The sequence below is a fragment of the Myotis davidii genome, unplaced genomic scaffold (assembly GCF_000327345.1).
Source record: "Myotis davidii unplaced genomic scaffold, ASM32734v1 scaffold1534, whole genome shotgun sequence".
NCBI classification, from domain to species: Eukaryota; Metazoa; Chordata; class Mammalia; order Chiroptera; family Vespertilionidae; genus Myotis; species Myotis davidii.
The window spans coordinates 923,645-943,555 of NW_006285799.1; the positions used below are offsets into that span (position 1 = coordinate 923,645).

At 40.8% G+C, this 19,911-nt stretch overlaps 2 protein-coding genes across 2 annotated transcripts in view; one reads left to right on the forward strand and one right to left on the reverse strand.

Annotated features, from left to right (window-relative positions):
* NT5DC1 (5'-nucleotidase domain containing 1) overlaps window positions 1–19,911 on the forward strand; it is a 100,713-nt gene that overhangs the window by 3,508 nt on the left and 77,294 nt on the right. Inside the window, exons 4-6 of the mRNA XM_006756899.2 lie at window positions 2,697–2,803; window positions 6,331–6,410; window positions 9,404–9,488. Coding sequence (XP_006756962.1) covers window positions 2,697–2,803; window positions 6,331–6,410; window positions 9,404–9,488 — 272 coding nt within the window. The remainder of the gene's footprint in view (window positions 1–2,696; window positions 2,804–6,330; window positions 6,411–9,403; window positions 9,489–19,911) is intronic.
* Window positions 11,295–16,962, reverse strand: COL10A1 (collagen type X alpha 1). Its single transcript, XM_006756883.2, is given in 4 exon segments — window positions 11,295–12,061; window positions 12,064–13,512; window positions 16,160–16,328; window positions 16,847–16,962. Coding segments are annotated over 3 exon segments (1,998 nt in total). The 5' UTR covers window positions 16,314–16,328; window positions 16,847–16,962; the 3' UTR covers window positions 11,295–11,666.

Here is a 19,911-nt window from a genome sequence, read left to right on the forward strand (position 1 = left end):
CCCCCCTGCCCTGGTCCCCAGTCAGCCCCCAACCCCCTGATGGGTGTTGGGGCTGGCCAGCCAAGCACCCACGGCCCCTCCTAACCCCACTGTCCTGGTCCAATGGGCCCCCATTTTCTTCTAATTAATTTCCTTTCAATGTGCACAAATTTGTGCACCGGGCCACTAGTAGTTAAATAAGATCATTATTTTAGTCAGATGATAGATCAGTGATGGTGAACCTATGACACGCGTGTCAGAGGTGAGACGTGAACTCATTTTTTTGGTTGATTTTTCTTTGTTAAATGGCATTTAAATATATAAAATAAATATCAAAAATATAAGTCTTTGTTTTACTATGGTTGCAAATATCAAAAAATTTCTATATGTGACACGCACCAGAGTTAAGTTAGGGTTTTTTAAAATGCTGACACGCTGAGCTCAAAAGGTTCGCCATCACTGTGATAGATCATCTGTATGCCTGCATGTCTTTGTATGAATCCTTTGAGTCATTTAAATAACAAATCTGAGCATTAGGCTTCAACATCTAGTTTCTTTAAATTTAGCTCATTAGAAATATTTGCAGGAAATACAGTAGAACGTCAATAACTTGCTTCCCGTCATTGCCCACCCCTACTACAAAGGAGCTTGGGAATTACATTGTGTTAGGTGGGTATGTAGGTACCTGGAATAAAGTAGGACTTATTTTTATTAAGGTCAAAGGAGAGAATGGATATGGGATAGGAATTTATGGTCTGTGCACACTTCTCTTCCTCCATTTACCCAAATTTGCCCCCATCATGCAGGATTCTGTGGTATCCCAGCTCCTTCTGGAAGGTTTTTCAGACTGTTCAAATCTTCCTCGGTCTCTCCTGCACTCACTATTGCCTCCCTTTCCTTCCCTCCTTTCAGGGTGAGTCCAACCCTTTGAGTGTTGGTAAAAGTAGGGCACGCATTTGAGAAGCAGTTGCTGTCACTGCTCTGAGCCTTACAGAGGGATAATGGAGTGAGCATCTATCTTTCCCCCAATGCTGATAGTACAGTACGTCAGCATGGCCATGCAGCTGTGCGATTTATTATCCTATATAATAAAAGCCTAATATGCTAAGTGTCCAACTGTTCGACCATTTGAGCAGTTACTATGACACACACTAACCACCAGGGGGCAGATGCTCTGACCCGTAGGTTAGCTTGCTGCTGGGGTCTGGCCAATCAGAACTGGGTGAGACGGGCTGGACACGCCCTGGAGCCCTCCTGTGGTCCCTGATCGTGCACCAGTGGGGTCCCTCAGCCTAGCCTGTGCCCTCTTGCAATCCGTGCACTGGGCCTCTAGTTTATACTAAGAGTCCAAGGAGAGGGTGCTCAGAGCAGGTTACTTCTTATACATACTCTCCCTTTTGATACATCCTATTTTTTTGCACATTACAAATTCTTGCTCTCCCCCAGACTTTCCCTTAAGGTGCCTCTAGCTACAGCTGTTGGCGTGACCCCACTTCTGATTATTTTGTTATTCATTTGCATGTTTTTCCTTGGGCAACAGAGATAGAGTGTATGTATCTATATCTACATTTACATACATACACACAGTGTTTGACTTTGACCTTTAACTTTGCTATCATTTTAGCACAATGTACTTGTCTACCTCAAATCCTTGAGTTAAAGAATGGAAAGCATCCACAGCTTTGCTTCTTTCTTTCATTGTTATGTCAGTTCATCTCCCCTCGCCACACCCCTCCTGCAAGTCTGACCCTCTCCATTCAAGTTCTAATTACCCTGCAGCTTCTCCTGAACTGAGCTTATCTCCGTCATGCCTGCTTCCATTGAATATAGGAGCTTCCTTGTCTTATCATAGTTCCCACTCAGGATTCTCCCATCGCTACTTACCACTTTCTAAAACATTAACCTCCTTATAAAAAGGAACCTATTTGTGATTTTTCCTCCGTTTCTTTTTCCCTTAATTTTGCTTTGCTATCATAATCCCAAGCAAAGAAAAATGATACTCTCTAGCATTATCATGTCTCATAGTAAACTACTTAAAATATCAGCTGTTTCTCTATAGGCTACGAGGCTTTCCTCTGGACCAATTGATGCAAGGGCCATATTGTGAGCACAGGAAATAGCTACATCCTGTCTTGCTGGTCCAAGTTTTGTCACATTTATCTCACTGCCATCCATTGTATTTTTAGCTACGTTATGTCCTTGAATGGGCAGGATGCTCGCTCATCTTCACAGTCTCCTGTGCCCACAAGCTGGCCACCCCTAGGTGCCAGGTCCCTCCCCCCCTCTCCTGTGGACCTGGTGCAGCTCACAGGCTAACTCTCCTACCTGCTGCTTTTTCTCTCCTGCTCCCTGACCCAGTCCACACAGTTGTTTTGTAATTGTTCCAGTTAGGTTCATCTTATCTTCACAGATACATGACCGTTTCTTAGGAAAGGGTTGTGTCATAATCCTTCCAGAGAGATTATAGTTTATAGTTTCTATGTTATAGGTCCACATTGTGAGCTGCTACTGATCACTTGCTCATTGGTGGATGAATGAAGAGCTAGAGCTGTCAAGAGAAATGCCTTACAGATTCCTAAATGGGGAAGTCATTCAATTGAAAAACAGAAACAAATAAAACTTTTGTTAATTTTAGAAGGGATCCACAATAGCAAGGCTGGAGGGAGGGGTGTTCAAGGGAGCCATTGACGAGCACTGTCCCTCATCTCCCCAACCAGGGCTAGCCACGGCACCAGGATGCTGGCCCCCGAGGAGCTGGCCAAGGAGTACGGCGGGAGGGAGTGGAAGTACTTCATGTCTGACTCTGGGATGGCTTTCCGATCAGGTATGTCTCGCGTGGTCAGCACTGCCATCCCCTCTCCTTTTCTTTTGGACCCTGAACCTGCTACACGAGGACATGAAGAAGGCCTTTCTCGGGTCCTGCTGGTCATGACGCACAAGGAAGCAACTGCGGTTTTATAGAAATAGGATGTATTTTTCTTCCACGTCTGTCTGATTTCTCTTTAGCAGTTGGTTCTATGTTAATTAAGGTTTTGTTGATACTCCTTTTCTAGCACTTGTTCTAGAGGAAAAAGACTAGCACTTAGGAGTAATACATCCCTTAGCAACCTGTATTTTTATCAGTTTGTTATGGGCTCAATCCTTACTTTTATTTCTCCATTCTCACTTCTTTCTCTTTCTAAAATTTTTCTTCAGTTTTTTAAAAAAAATATATATCAGAGAGAAAGGGAGAAGGCGAGAGAGATAGTAACATCAATGATGAGAGAGAATCGTTGATCAGCTGCCTCCTGCGTGCCCCACACTGAGTTTCGAGCCCGCAATCCTGGGCATGTGCCCTAACCAGGAATCGAACCATGATTTGGTTCATAGGTTGACGCTCAACCACTGAGCCATGCTGGCCGGGCTAGAATTTTCCTTCTTACTGCCAGTTCTAGTATCTTTTCCCTTCATCTTTTCTTTTCTTTATTTTAAATGATTGTATGCATTTTTTCCCAGTCTTTAAAGAGCTTCACCATGGGTATACATGAAAAGATTTTTCAGAAATTTTTTACAGACATAGGTGTGCATAAAGTAAAACATTGTTATAACCAGACCTTACTAAAAGTCATGATTACTGGTTTTTCATTTTTCCTAAATTTTTTTGCCATTTTCTCCCACACTACAGTTTTGAAATGCATCTGTTCTCCTTCAGAAAATGTAATAACCTGGAAATAGTTAGTCCTTATCTTGATTGTATTTCCTTTCTTTGTTACATTTGCAGTCTTTTGAGAGCTTTGTTTTTGTGGAGAGATGAAAATTGCAGGAAGTATGAGTATTCTTGATAAAGTAAGTTGATAGGCAATGCTGAGACTTCCCATTGGGGTTAGACATAGAATGCTTTCGCACATGTCAGCTCAGAATAACTAGCGGAAGTTAAATGGGCAGATAGCCTTTTAGCCAAGAGGGGATAGAGAATTGTTGTCTCTCCAGGTACAGGTGGTGGTAAATAACCCGGAGAAGCGAGGCACACAGCTAAGTTCTGTCATCCATTCAGTAACGGGGAATGTTTTAAAGAATAAAGTATTTCCCAGCTGTCAAAGGACATGCGCCCACTCTGAGCCAGCTGTGTACTCACCGCTCCGCCCGTTCTCCCGGGCAATCAGCAGCTTCTTCTGGTGCTGAATTTGCCCAGGAGCTTCAGGATGGCCTGGAAGGTTATCTGCTCTTCATTGGCTTGGTTAGGGAACTGTTTTCACTCCAGGTGCCTGATGGTCAGGCGGTGACATAACAGAGACCTGTTGTTTCTACAAAATACTAAGAAGCTAATGCTTTTAAAAAACAATGCTAACCCAGCCGGTTTGGCCCAGTGGATAGAGCGTTGGCCCACGGACTGAAGGGTCCCGGGTTCAATTCCAGTCAAGGGCACGTGCCTTGGTTGCAGACTTGATCCTGGCCCTGGTCAGGTGCATTTGGAAGGCAACCAATCGATGTTTCTCTCTGTGTCTCTCCCCTTCCTTTCCACTCTCTTTAGAAATCAATGGAAAAATATACACTTATTTTTTTAGTGTAGAGATATATAAAAGAAGGAAAATGGCCTGTGGTTCTACAACCCAGTTAAACTTTATTTACATTAAAAAAAACAACAACAATGTGATCATATGCTTAGGAGATTTAAAAAGTATAGAAAGGAATAAAATGAAGAGAAATTATGTTCAACCCCTGCCCCTCAACATTCCCCTTTCCCAAAGCTTATTTTTTTTAAATTATACCACAGGGATCATACATTTTCTGTACTTTGCTGTTTGTAGCTTACATCTTAGCAATCCTGTCACACCAGCACGCACACGGATGTACCTCATTCTTTTAAATGCTGGCATCCAGGGCCTGAATCACGATTTATGTTATCAGTCCCCTGATGGGGGACATTGACGTTGTGTCTGATGTTCGGCCGTTACAGACAAGCCTGTAGTCACATTTTTCATACGTGTACAGTTTTCAGCTTTGTAAGTATATCCAGGGTGAACTCCTAGAAGTACAGATGCTCTAAGGATATGCAGGCTTAAAATGTTGATTAATATGGCCAAATAGCATGTTTCTTTACATGCCCTTTCCTTGTATTCATTGAGTCCATTTATCTCCAAGTTAAATAGAGAGTTGTGAAGTGCTGTCCCTACCAGTATATTTAGGGCATTTCAAGCACTAATGTTTTTTTAGAATCCCTTTTCAGGATGTTGACTTGGCATAACGATGGTTTTCCTTACCAACCGATTACCAGAGAGCAAGTTCTTTTGAGCTTTTCTCCCATAAACGGGTAGATTATGTGGAAACAGCTTGGTGTAGTGGCAATCACAAGGAACTTGGAGCCAGGCCTGGATCATATTGGCTCTGTTACTTGCTGGATAAAGAGATCTGGTCAATTCCTAAGCCACTGTTAGCATCACTTTGCTCATTTTTAAATGGAGATTTCACTCATCTGCGGAAGTGAGACTTAGGCTAACATAAATTGTTCTCTTCCCCTCAGTGGTTTCACTCATGTGCCTGTGTTCCATGATCACTAAAAGTGTGTAGTTTGCAAAGAGAATAGTATTGGCAGTGGATTCTTGGGGAAAGGTATTTCTGTGTACAGAGCGTAATGGTTAAGGGACTTGGTCTTGATTCAGAGGCTTGCTTTCTTGAGCTCACCAATCACTTCATTCCCAGTGAGCCGTCTGTTCTGTAAGCAGGTGGAGGGATGACGCCTTCATACAGTACGGTCTCAGGGTTTTGGTGCTGGGAGAAGCATTGACAGCAGCCTGGCCCAGTTAATAGGTCAAGGCTGACTAAGCCTCACTATGCACACAGGCCAGCCCATGGTTGACAGTTGAGTGACATCAGCCCCTGGCCTTGTGGGTGGAAGTCAGTGAGCCCTTCTCATTAAACTCCTGAGTTGTTTATTAGACTCCAAACAAGACACGTCAATATTCAACTCTTAAACTGAATTTCATCTCTTAATGCCCACCACGGGAGAGGAAGGGGATGGAAAAAAGGAGTATACACCTGGCAATGATGCTCTAAGGATACACAGGTTTATGGTGCTTAGGACAGCTAGCCATCAGGATCAGCAGGTCACTCTGGTGCCACAGGCAAGAAATAAGATAATGTACAGGGTAATGAACTTTGCCCACTGTCTGGTTGGGGGAGCCCTGGGGTATGGTGTGGTACAGAATAGCAGAGCGGGGGCAGAAATGTATGTGGGATATCATCTTCCTTTTCCTCTAGATTTCTGGCAAAGCCCTTCCTAACCTTTCTTAAGAATAAAAAATAGTGTGAGATGTTCCCTCTAATAATTTCAGCATGAATTTGTTCCCAGTTTAAAATTTTGTTCTTTTTCAGGAAAGTATTATTTTTATGATAACTACTTTGACCTGCCAGGAGCTCTTCTGTGTGCCAGAGTGGTGGACTCTTTAACAAAGGTGAACACTTTTTTTTTTCATATTTTAGAAAACTGTGATGTACATATAAATCAGTATGTGTCTTTTGAGTGGAGATGTTACTCAATTTCCTCTTTGTGGTTTCAGAGGAGACTGAGGAAGAAACACAGAGAATGTGGCCAAAATGTTTTTGGAAAATTAAATAAGCAGTGACCATTTTTCCCTCCAGGGAGGATAAACCTGTTCTCCAGCAGGGGGTGCAAAAGTCTAGGGAAAAATACAGAACGTGGCATCTGCATACATTCTTACCGGGCAGGTTATGGTGGTTGACATGCCCCACGCATGTAATTTTTTAGTAAAAGGTTTATCTTGGCCTTAAGCAAGCCCTGTCTATTGTTGTGCATCTAGGTTAACACTCCTTTGAAATAAACTGTAGTCACCCTTAAGAGAGCACATACCCTTGTTAATTGTCCTGTAATCCAGTCCCCCACCTTGCTTTCTCCCAACACCATGTAATCTTCCTTGTTTCCTCATTAATTTCAAATGCATTAAAGAAGTTGCAAAACTCTATTCTCCAGAGCATTGGAGATCTTGTTCCCCCATATGTCATCAATTTGGCTCAAACTCTCATAAAAAATTTCTGCAGGTTTAAACATTCTTACATAGACATTTTCAAGTTTACAGTGTGGCTTTAACTCTGCATTTTCTACTGATTGGTCCCATGTGCCAGCAAAAAAAATGGTGCCTATTCCTTGCCTCAGTTTTCTGTGGCTCAGGTCGCACACACCCATTTTAGATTTCATATTTTGAGGGGTGGATCAGAAACAATGCGCATCGACTGCTTCTTCAGATAATGTAGTCTGGTTTTGGAATAGAAGCTCACTGCTTTTAAATGGAACAAAAGAATAGAATAGGAGTGTTTTATTTTGCTTTCAGCTTGTAGAATTGACAAGGGAAATAACACAAAAAGAAAACATGCAAAATTATTGATTAATATCAGTTCAGTAAATGCTTACTTGTTTTTTTAAAGCAATAAAAAAAACTTGCATCTGGAAAAATATTTTCTTTGTTTTACTACCAATAAAAAAGTAAAAGTAATTAAGAAAATCCGGCCAAAACCGGTTTGGCTCAGTGGATAGAGCGTCGATCTGCGGACTGAAGGGTCCCAGGTTCGATTCCGGTCAAGGGCATGTACCTTGGTTGCGGGCATATCCCCAGTGGGAGATGTGCAGGAGGCAGCTGATCGATGTTTCTCTCTCATCGATGTTTTTGACTCTCTATCTCTCTCCCTTCTTCTCTGTAAAAACTCAATAAAATATATTTAAAAAAAAAAGAAAGAAAATTCGACATGTCCTTAAGCATTCTAAATAATGTAAAATGAGAGAAAATGAGATGAAATTTTAAAATGAATCATTCTGAGCATAGTTTAATGCATATACACTTTTTTGTACTGTGTATCAAAATTAAATAGATTTCTAGTTATATCAGTTTTTTGTTTTTTGTTTTTTTTTAATTTTTTTAAAAACGTATTTTATTGGTTTTTTTTCAATATATTTTATTGATTTTTTTACAGAGAGGAAGGGAGAGGGATAGAGAGTTAGAAACATCGATGAGAGAGAAACATCGATCAGCTGTCTCCTGCACACCCCCCTACTGGGGATGTGCCTGCAACCCAGGTACATGCCCTTGACTGGAATCGAACCTGGGACCCTTGAGTCCACAGGCCGACGCTCCATCCACTGAGCCAAACTGGTCAGAGCTATTTTATTGATTTTTTTGAGTGGAGATCCTACTGGGGATATGCCTGCAACCCAGGTACATGCCCTTGACCGGAATCAAACCTGGGACCTTTCAGTCCGCAGGCCGACACTCTATGCACTGAGCCAAACCGGTTTCGGCATAGTTATATCAGTTTATACTTAGAATTTAAGACCTATGAACGTAAACTGGCTTTATGTCAGAATCACTTTCCTTTTTGCATACGTTATCTTTTAAAATCACAGTGATCATGTTTATTTTAGAACACAGGTAATGGTTTATTTTTTACTCAGAATTACTGTCGTGTGTTTATGACAGTTTCTGTAGAGCATTAGTTCTGTGTGTTTGTAGAAATTGTTATTGACAGGAAATAGAGACAGTTTCTCATTTCATAGTGACTACAAGCAAATGTATCAGTCTTTAAATATTTTGGAGTTTTTATAATAGATACAAATATCTAGTAGTTGGTCTTCATTTAGATGAAAACACTGCTTAATATTTCTAAGGAAGCAAAAGGTTGTAGGGTTGTGTGTTTCAATGTAATGTTTACTTGCTGTCTGGTTTAAAAAAGTCTTAATAAAAATGATTTACGGGCCTGACCGGTTTGGCTCAGTGGATAGAGCGTCGGCCTGCAGACTCAAGGGTCCCAGGTTCAATTCTGGTCAAGGGCATGTACCTTGGTTGCAGGCACATCCCTAGTGGGGAGTGTGCAGGAGGCAGCTGATCGATGCTTCTAACTCTCTATCCCTCTCCCTTCCTCTCTCTGAAAGATCAATAAAATATATTTTTTTAAAAATGATTTACGTTCTGGACTTGGAATCTCCTTCATGCCTCCTGTAGAGACTTGCTGCTCTTTTATATTGAAATTCAGGTACATGTGCACTGAATTCCAAAGTAACCAGCTTTAAGGCTTTAGGCTTCGTAGCCCCATTGATGCCATTGTACACAGAGTAACACATTCTGATGTCTCAGAGGCTATACATTTATTCCCGTGTTTAAAATATCCTGTAATTTTCATGCTTTCTAATGAGTGGAAATTTTTATTTGATTTCGGTTATATGAGTTATATTAATATAGTTCTGTGCGTGTATACACATCTTTGTAGCAGTAATTTTCATGGATGATTTTTAAGAATGAGAAGTTTATTAACCCAGTATGTTCTCTGAAAATAAGTCCCTATTTTCGAATACAGTAATATTGTAATTGTTTGCCAAGTATTTTCTATTATGCGTAAAAAAGAATTATTGAATATGTTACATTTGGATTTTTTTTTTTAGCAGAACAATGGTCAGAAAACATTTGATTTTTGGAAGGATATAGTTGCTGGTATTCAACACAATTATAAGATGTCAGCTTTTAGGGGTGAGTAATGTGAATACTTTCTAATAGATGTTAAATGCTATGTGTTTAGTGAATTACTTAGACATTACCTATTCTGCTACATCCCTTAATTGGGACTTAATTTGATCCTAAATATCACTATAAAGTTTCTACCATTTAAGAGGTCCTTTTGTTTATATCTGTTTCATGGCCATAATTGCCAACATTTTGAGCTGTGCCGTCTTTTGCATACCTGTCAATGGGGTCGTTTGGTCCATTCCCCAGAGCTGAAGTTCTGGTGTTGCCCTTTCCTGATTTGGGAATGAAGGCTGGTGACACCTGTAACCTGTTACAGTTTGGAAAAAGTGAAAACGCCATTGTTTTTGCTTAAAAAACAGAACTAGCTGACCCAGAATGGGGGCAGAGATATCACCAACCTGAGCCCAGGGTTTCATGGTTCTGTTCACAGGTTTGCTTGAGATACACACGTTACTGCTAAGGAATAGAGATGCCTTTATAGTATGTGACCCTGGTGACCTCAGCCAGATGGTCCTGATTCAGCCAGTGGGTGGCTGATAGATGCGCAAGAGCAGTACTTTTTGAGCTTAGAAAAATGTTGCCCCCCTTTTTATTTATTTTTTGGCAGAGAAAGACAGGGGGAAGAGGGAAAGGGGAGTGGGGGGGAGAGATTGAGAGAGACTGAGATTTGGAGGCCACCTTTTGGTGTATGGGAGGATGCTCCAACCAACTGAGCCAAAACAGTCAGGAAAAATATTGCCTTTTGATTGACATAAACATTTCTTGCCTTTTAATGTAATTTAAGCCATCAAAATAATCCTAAATATTATGACTAAAAACACATCAAGGCAACAAATTATAATTGCAGAATATTTGTTCAAATTACATATTTCTCTGCCACCTCTTTGTTTCCCTCCCAGAAGAAAATCGCTGATCGGGGGTGATTACCTCACTTTTCTCTCCCAGCCACCCGTCCTTCACTGGCTTGCGGGTCACGTGTGGTGCTGAGGGGGTCACAGGTACACTCAGTGCCCGGGTGTGTGGGAACGCCCATCTCCAGTGGAGAGGCGTATCCTTGACAACTGTGAAGCCGCCCACTCCTTCATTGTTTTACTTTTTATTAGCTTTGTAAAATGAAGAGCCTTAAAAGAATGGTTGAGAATTGCAAATTGCTACTGGCAAATAAATTCCGCACAGAAATCTATGGATGTTATTTTATTGCATTGTAAATAAGGAGTAGGTAAAACATTTCGTGCTTTCGTAAGTGAGGTACAGCTTATGACTTTTAAACAGCAATATAAAAATACAGTACAGAGCATAAATAAATAATGTCTTTTCATTTCTAGGCAGATTTTGAAACCTTTGACATTAGTTATAATTTCACTGGAATGGGAGGCACAAGGTACATACTGTAAACCCACAAAATCATCTGATATAAAACTCAATAAAGGAATTAAATCAAATTAATTATACTTGTGTTAAATAAATACATTAGATCAGACACCAACTTCCAAGTTGTGAAGGGTATATAGAAAGCTTTTCTGCAATCACAGAAATGTTTGTAAAGGTTCATAACCAAGCACCTTGCATTTCTGGTTAATTTTAACATTATATTTTGTGTGTTTTTTATGAGAGCCATAAAAAAATCTATACGCACCTCTATATATGAATAGATTTTTTCACAAGGGGCCATTTAAGCCTTTGAGTAATGCACCATCAGAAAGATCCTATGATATATAATGTCTTCTAAATTTGAATATTCAAGTATTTAAGTCCTATACAGATATACTTCTTGAAAGTTTCCTAGAAGTTCTGTTAACTGTTAGAAAACGGGCTTATTTTAAAGGGAAATGCTGACATTCTGAAATCAAATTTAACGTAATATAGCATCACAGATCAGGGTTTTGTGATCATTTTGTATTTTGGCTTAGCAGGACTTTTATGGTGAGATTTTTAAGTACCGAAGGACTTCACAGAAAACTTGAAATGTCTTAGGACTGCTGACTAGGAATTTGACAGGGTCTCCTATTGGTTATCATTGCTGCTCGCTTTTCAGAGGGAAAACTTGTTGGTCTGAAAGCTCAAATCTGTATTGAAACGACTGCTATCTTTTTCAGCCTACGTCCATACGCATTGTGTGGGGCGGGCGACGTTGGGGAATGCCTTTTCAAGCAGATTTAGATTAGCTTGGTGCGAATACGCTCACATCGGGGCCACTAAGAATCCTGAGAAAGATGAGTGGACATACTCAGAGGAGTACAGGCCATTGGACTCGGCGTTGGGCAGTTGGAGCCACACCTGGTCATTTTCTGCGAGGTCAATGATGGCACTGCCCGAAGCCTGATCCAGGTAGCCCTTGGTGTATTCATCATACGTGTACATGACGGGGGTGCCGTTCTTATACAGGCCTACCCAAACATGGGTCCCTTTCACATGCACATGATAGGAGAAATAGTAGATTCCCGGAATCTTGCAGGTGAAGATTCCAGTTCTCGGGTCATAATGCTGTTGCTTGTTATACAAAATCTTATCAAATGGGATGGGAGCACCTATTGCTGGGTAAGCTTTGGAGAGGATAACGGTGAAGGCAGACACGGAGAAAGACTGGGCCTTTGGCCCGCCTTTGTAAAGCTTTCAGGAGCGACTGCCTGCCCTGGGGGCCCTGGAGGACCGGGGGGCCCTGGAAGGCCCGGCTCTCCGGCGTGGCCTCTCGGACCTGGAGGCCCGGGTGGCCCTGTGGGTCCATTGAGGCCCTTAGTTGCTATGCCAGCTGGGCCAGGAAGACCTGGAGTCCCTGGGTCCCCTTTAGATCCAGGGAATCCTGGAATGCCGGGGGGCCCAATGGGGCCTCTGGTGCCTGGTATTCCAGGAGCACCTCTGGGACCTGCCTCACCATTGTGTCCAGGCATTCCCTTCGCTCCTGCGGGGCCTGCAGGGCCTGGGAGACCAGGAGGACCTTCTATTCCAGGGTCACCTTTGGGTCCTGGCAGCCCTGGGTGGCCCTTGGGACCATCGAGACCGGGTTCTCCCGGGTACCCTGGTTTCCCATCTAAGCCGGAGGTACCCCTTTCTCCCTTAGCCCCAGGGCGCCCTGCAGGCCCAGGTGGCCCTGCCTCACCTTTAGGGCCTGGCATTCCATGGTGGCCTGGGATGCCCTTTGGTCCTTGGGGTCCCACATTTCCAGGGGGTCCAGCCAGACCTGGCTCCCCGGGACGGCCTGCCGGGCCTTGCTCCCCTTTGGCACCCGGGCCCCCTGGAAGGCCGGGAGGTCCTCTTTGTCCCTGCAGGCCTGGCAAGCCCGGTTTCCCAAAGCCAGGAGGCCCTGGGGGCCCCGCGATTCCCGGAACCCCGGGGTGACCTTTGGTTCCTGGGACCCCTGGCTGGCCTGGGGTTCCGGCGGCTCCTGGCTTTCCAGTGCCTTCTGGTCCTCGTTCCCCAGGGGGACCTTGGGGGCCTGGTAGGCCAATCGGTCCCCTTTCTCCTGGGAAGCCCCGATCACCCTTGACGCCTGGCTGCCCTGGAAACCCGTTTTCACCCTTTTTTCCCACTCCAGGAGGGCCAGGCGGTCCCATGGGCCCCTGAGGACCGGGAAGGCCCCTCTCACCTGGACGGCCTGGGGCACCGTATCTGGTGTCTCCTTTCTGTCCATTCACACCAGGGACTCCCGGCACACCCTTTTCTCCAGGAAGGCCTCTGGGTCCCGGGGCTCCTGGCGGTCCCTGTTGTCCAGGTTTTCCTGGCACAGAAATTCCAGCTGGGCCGGGAATTCCAGGTGGTCCTGGTGGGCCCCGTGGTCCTGGTAAACCAGCTGGTCCAACATCTCCTTTTGGTCCATAAGGTCCTCTCTCCCCTGGTTTTCCTGGCAGTCCCGGTGTGCCTGGCTTCCCCGTGCCTGATGGTCCTGGGGGTCCTGGCAACCCTGGCTCTCCTTGGGGCCCAGGACTTCCATAGCCTGGTTTTCCTGGTGGCCCAGAGGGGCCTGGGTGCCCTCGAGGTCCAGCGGGGCCTGGTGGACCGGGAGTACCTTGCTGTCCTCTTACTGGTATACCTAAAAGACATCCCCAAAACACACCCAGAGAGGGACATCGTTAGTAACATTAAGGATAATCATTGCTTCTGGAGATGTGAATCAGGACAGAGCATTGCAGCGTCAATCAGTCCTTTTTGGCTGATCAGTCTTACATGGTTTTAGACAGTGCATTTTATATGGTTTTTAAAAACACTGCCGGAGAAGATGGTTTTACAAGACTACGGCTACCATAATGCTTTCATTATAACCTAATGACCCATGAAAATAAGCTGGGGTTGAAGAATCCATCTACTAGTATAATAAGAGTGCAGTGAAAGCAGATTTATTACATTTATTTTGGGGAAATCATCTTCCTAGGAAGAAAAGAAAGAAAAACAGTACCTTATAGAAAAGGAAGAAAAAGACAAGTGCAAGATAAATGGGAAAATATTTAAGAACAATAACAATTTTCCCTCACAAAAGCTATTCTGTAAGACATAAATAAGAAATGCCCTTAATTCTAATTTACATCAGCCATGGCCCTGCTAAACACGGGGTTTAGATTTAAGTTGAATTTTTATTTTTAACCTCAGCACATACTGTGCACTCCTACAGTCTCCGTTATTGACTTAAAATTGAAACAAAGAATTAGACCTAAAGGGAGAGGTACATTAAGTAGTGTTAAAATGCTTTTCTAAAGTTTTCCTTGATAAATGCACATAAATATTGTTGATGGCATAGTGCTATGGGTTCATTTGAGCTAACTACTTCTCATAATATATTTAAATTAAAAAAATCACTTAGTTAGCTGGTTTGGCTCAGCGGATAGTGCTTTGGCCTGCAGACTGAAGGATCCCGGGTTCGATTTTGGTTAAGGGCACATGGCCGGGTTGTGGGCTCGATCCCCAGTAGGGGGCGTGCAGGAAGCAGCCAATCAATGATTCTCTCATCATTGATGTTTCTCTCTCTCTTCCTCTTCCTTCCTCTCTGAAATCAATAAAAATATTTTTTAAAAATCACTTATTCATTACTTTTTATGTGAAAAGTGCAATTGAGCCACAAGTGTGGGAGGAGCAGAGGGTGATCCTATGAGAGCTGCTGTAAGTATGGTAAGAGATGTCCAAGGGCTATTTTAGTCACTCAGGTGGAATATAACAGCATTGCTGACACTGGGATATACCATTAGGGAAGTATTAGCATGTCAAAGAATCTTTAGGCTGTAATCATCACAAGCAGCTACAGAAAATACTCATTCTTTCTCAGAAAACTTCTTTAACAGCTAATAAAGATGGTAATAAAATTACATATTAGTTTTAAATACCTGGCTGCATAATTTACATTAAAATAATTTTCTGTTTAATAGAGTTTCAGAAACATAATTTAGTGTGTTTTGGCTGAGCTCTCTTTTAGCCTGTGCTGAACAGATGTGCACGCTGTGTTTCTGTTATCAGCTTCATGTTTTACTTGTAGATTTGTGGGCTTTTGTCTTCATTCAGTGTACAGTGCCTGCCAGTGGGTGATAATATACTGAGTTCCTACCTTATATAATCAAGTAGAAGTTGGGGTCGATTTAATAGTTAAAATACAACTTCTCAACTTTTTATGTGTAAATAAGATACATATTTTTACTCTGCAAAAATTAGCCAAGATTATACAGTAAATTAAGATAGGGAGATAGAAATATTTTTAACCTTCTAAAAATGGTGCATTTTATTTTTAATTTAAAACCGTTTCTTATGATCTTGGTAAACTATAAAAAGTCTGAATTTGTGATCATACAGAGTATAACATAGGGCTGCTTGTCACAGCATTTCAAAATGCCATTTATTGCTTCAAGTATAAGGTTTCCTTATCTTTTCTTCTTTCTTTCCTAGCATATCTTTCTCTTATTTCATTTGCAGTGTGAGACATTCAAGAGTATCTGTTGTACATCTGTGCATTTATTTTTAAACATTAAGCTACCTTTTATGAAATATTTTACATTTCCATTTTCTTCTTTAATAGACAATCCTACATGTTTAACTTGCTCAAAATTGTTGTCTTCAAAGGCATTTGTTAAGGAATGGCAAATATCCTTAGCTTTCTTTATGGGATAAAATATATAACTATAATGAGAAAATACTATGGAAAGAAATTTGAATCCTCCAGTCAGTTCAGATTATTCAGTTTAATTCAGTAGATGCTTTACAGGCAGCATGTGTCAGATGTTAGTAAATGGAATTAGTGAATATGAACCCTAATCATTGCTCTTTGAGGATCTATTAGCACTTTATTAAACATTTTCTCAGTACTCTTACAGGAGCCAAGAAAGCTGAACAGATATATAGACCTCCTACTCTTTTTTTTGTGCACTTGTCAATCATTTTATTTAAACCATTTTCAATGTGAGTAATTTTGATTGGATTAGTATTTCTAGATTATGATAGTTGTTTATGCAAAAGCATTTTTTAAAGGAAAAATTTTCTATACATTAAAAAGTTCAGGTATATCTTTTTGTTATACTTATTGTGCAAAGAATATTAATGTTCTTGAATAGACCTACTTTTTCCAGAAATCATTTTGGGCTAATTCTAGAGTTTGAAAATAATTTAGCACCAGAGTTAGTAGCATTTTGTTAAAGAGATCATTAGATTGTAGAAAGCAACCACCAACTAGTTAATCAAGCAACATAAACAGTTCAACTTACCTTTACTCTTGATGGCATAAGGAATGAAGAACTGTGTCTTGGTGTTGGATGCTGGGCCTTTTATGCCTGTAGGTGTTTGGTATCTCTCAGCATAAAACACTCCATGAACCAAGTTCAAGGACATTAGCAGCAAAAGGGCTATTGGTGGCAGCATGTTCTCAGATGGATTCTGAAAAACAGAAAATAATGATTTCGTTCCACTCTGTTTATTGACCCATTTTATTTTTCTAATGCTGTACAAATGGATTCCTTATAGAGATACCTATTTTTTAATCTTACTGTATATATTTTGAGTATATTTAATAATTAATGAGTTATAATTTCTTAGTTAAATGAATATATGTTTTGGGAAATCAATAATCAAGTAAAAATGAAGTAAAAAAAAAGAAACAGAAACTATAATTGAATGTCTGTATTAAATAATTCAGGATCTTTGACCTAGACAAAAATATCCAATAGTTTAAAAATACACTGAAATTCAGATTAGGGCATTAGTTTTTGCAAATCCTGTTTTACTAGGACTGTCTTTTATAGAGACTGAAGCAAATTAAATTTTCTGAGTGCATTTTAGTGGAAAGCCATTTTTTAAAATCACAAAATCCAAATAGTTAATTCATTAATCCAAGTAGTTATTTCCAAGCAAGCTGACACGGAAGTCCACCTGTGAGCAGTGAGCCATATTCTTACCTGAGTGAGTACTGGGAGTTCCCGGAATGGTTTCTTGGTCACTGTCTGAGCCCTCCTGTTCCCAGGTGAGCAATGCAGAAGATGCTCCCTCCAGAGCTGTCCTGCCGTATTTATACTGGTTTCCTTCTACTACATGAGGTCACCCTCAGCTTAAGCTCCTCCCCCAGTGGAAGTAATTATGGTGGAAAGTTCTATTGGGCAGACATACAAGATCAGGTTGGACTGTCTTTCTCCTTGTTTTCTTATTGAAAAATAAAGTCTTTGTCTTAAATATATATTAATAGTTGTAACTGTACACCATCTTTTTCTGTAATTTTATTTTAGAAATTATTACTCAGATGTTTAGGTTTGTTCATGATGGGATGATACTGCCCTCGTTATATTTTTGAAAACCACATTCTTGTGTTATTTGGTTGAAAATGTTTGGTAGTATATAAAGGGAAGAAGTCTTTTTTGGAGGGGACTGTGGATTTAAACAGCATCTAAATTCTTCAATTATTACATAAAGCCATCAATGTGTCCATTAATGTTCCTAAATTTTTATGAAAATAGCTTACCCCAATTCTTATTTTTAGCCTTGAAGTAACATAGTGGTGAAAATGTAGGTAGGCTGTTTTGTATTTTAGGATTTTAGTATAACTCCTCAGAAGTTATTAAGAGAAATTTTAAATATGATAGCAAATGAATATTTCAAGTTTTACATGTTAACTATTTTAAATTTTTCAGACAGAGCAAGATATCCATGACTTTGATGAAAGAGTTAGCAATATAATTATCCTGAAGGTTTTAGTTTATTCACAGCACTATGTTCAGTACATGACTTCAGGTTTTATTGCTTACTTTTGGATTTAACTTTAGAGTTGCAGTAGAGATTACAAAAAAAACTTAACTTGATAATGTCATATTATGTCTATTTAAATGATGTTGCTCTGTTCACTTTAAAGGAAAATACATTCTTTAAACTTCGCTTCCAGCATTTTAAAAATATTGGAATTTCCATCAGGAATCTTGAATCAGCCCAATTAGAAAACATTTTCTCCTAAAGATAACACTAAATGTTATCATTGTAATTTTCAGTGTAGTTAGTATTCTCTTCAACAATTAGGAGACTCTTAAAATAGGTTTGAGGAACCTCAAAGAAACTAATAAAGATAGAAAGTTGAAAGACTAATTTTTGTATCTTATTTAATTGCATGATTTTGGGGCTAACAGGTGAAGGTGAAATAGACGAAAGGAGTATTTCATACATAGGCGTAGATACATCTTTTTAAAAATCTCTTTAGAAGTAGAGTGATATGGATTCAGGATTGACCAGCAATGGAAATAATTGAATGCCAGTGAACAGAATAAAAGTTAGTTCTTTGTCCTTCCCTTTCCCTTCCTCCCCCCCCTGCATACAATTTTCTGTCTTTTGAACAAAGCCTGATTAGCACCTTGTAGAAAGGTAAATGGTAACTCATCTAACTGCCTCCCTTCCTCCTAACTCTCACTTTTAAACCTTTTACTGGTTACCATATTTTTTAAAAATCTACATTATCCTATACTAGAGACCCAGTGCACGAAATTCGTGCACTTGGGGGTGGGGTGTCCCTCAGCCCGGCCTGTGCCCTCGTGCAGTCCGGGAGCCCTCATGGGATGTCCAACTGACAGCTGTTGGACATCCTTAGCACTGCTGTGGAGGAGAGAAAGGCTCCCGCCACCTCCACTGCGCTTATCAGCTGCTTGCCTGGCTTCTGGCTGAGTGGTGCTCCCCTGGTGGTCAGTGCATGTGATAGCGACTGGTCATTCTGCCATTCGGTTGATTTGCATATCAGCCTTTTATTATATAGGATGTTTGTATAATACTCATTGATACACATGAAACGTGACTTTATATCAGTTCAGATTAAGAGAAGAATTGAAAAGTTTTTGTTTTAATCTTTCATCATTTGGAAATTTTCTGTGGAGTAGCTTTTGTAATGGTTACATGTACTGCACTATGCCTGTAAGGGACCACAAAAGGTAAGTGAGAGAAAGTGGCCGCCTTATATCTGCTTATGGTTCATTTGGACAAGATTTTGAAAAAGTCATTAGGGTAACATGGTGGATGCTCTTGAATGCTAGGCTGAAGAATTTGAAAGGAGTTATTGGAAGTACAGTTCTAGTATTTTTGTGTGTACATATGGTTTTACACACACTTATTTGCTTATGATTGAGATTGGTACCCTTTAGATGCCATTCATGCAAAAGTTGAGATTTATTCGCAGCTCTCCATACCTAGCATTGTGCACCTGCATTGTTCATCTGTGGCCACTATAACTACTTTTAGAGCTTTTCACCTTAATCTCTTGTAGGTGCTTGTTCATCGACACAATGAAAGGGTTGGACTAGGTTTTTAAGCTCCTCCCAGCTTTAAAATTAGAATATTAGAATTCAAGGTATTAATTCTCTTTCCCGTAATCAGACAGTGGGCTTGGCTGCATGAAGTACTTGTGGGAGACACAATCCATACCAGGTGGTCATACACCTTCTTGTGGGATATGTAATTATATGTGGGTATTTGTCATTCTGCATTCCCCTTTAGCTTTGGGAAATGTGGTGTCTTTATTGAACAAGCCTACGACGTTCAACCCTTTTTGCAAATAGTGTATTAATTTCAGCACAGGGAATCGGACTACTGTTTGCTTTGTTAGTCACATAAGAAGCAATGTCTTGTCCAAACAGATTGTAGAATCAGAATATTTGCTAGCCACACCCCACCCAATTGTGTATTTAAAACTATTTTTATTCTGGGAGTTTACTTGTAGTTGTTTGAAGTGACTGGTCTGTGGCTTTATGACAAAAAGCCATTCCACTTAAAACAGAGAGCCTACTCTTTAAACTCAGTAACCTAAGTGATTTTAAAAAAAATTTTAATTCCTCACCCGAGGATATGTTTTTTTTTGTTTTTTTTTTTTTTTTTAAATATTTTATTAATTTTTTACAGAGAGGAAGGGAGAGAGATAGAGAGTTAGAAACATCGATGAGAGAGAAACATCCATCAGCTGCCTCCTGCACACCACCCACTGGGGATGTGCTCGAAGCCA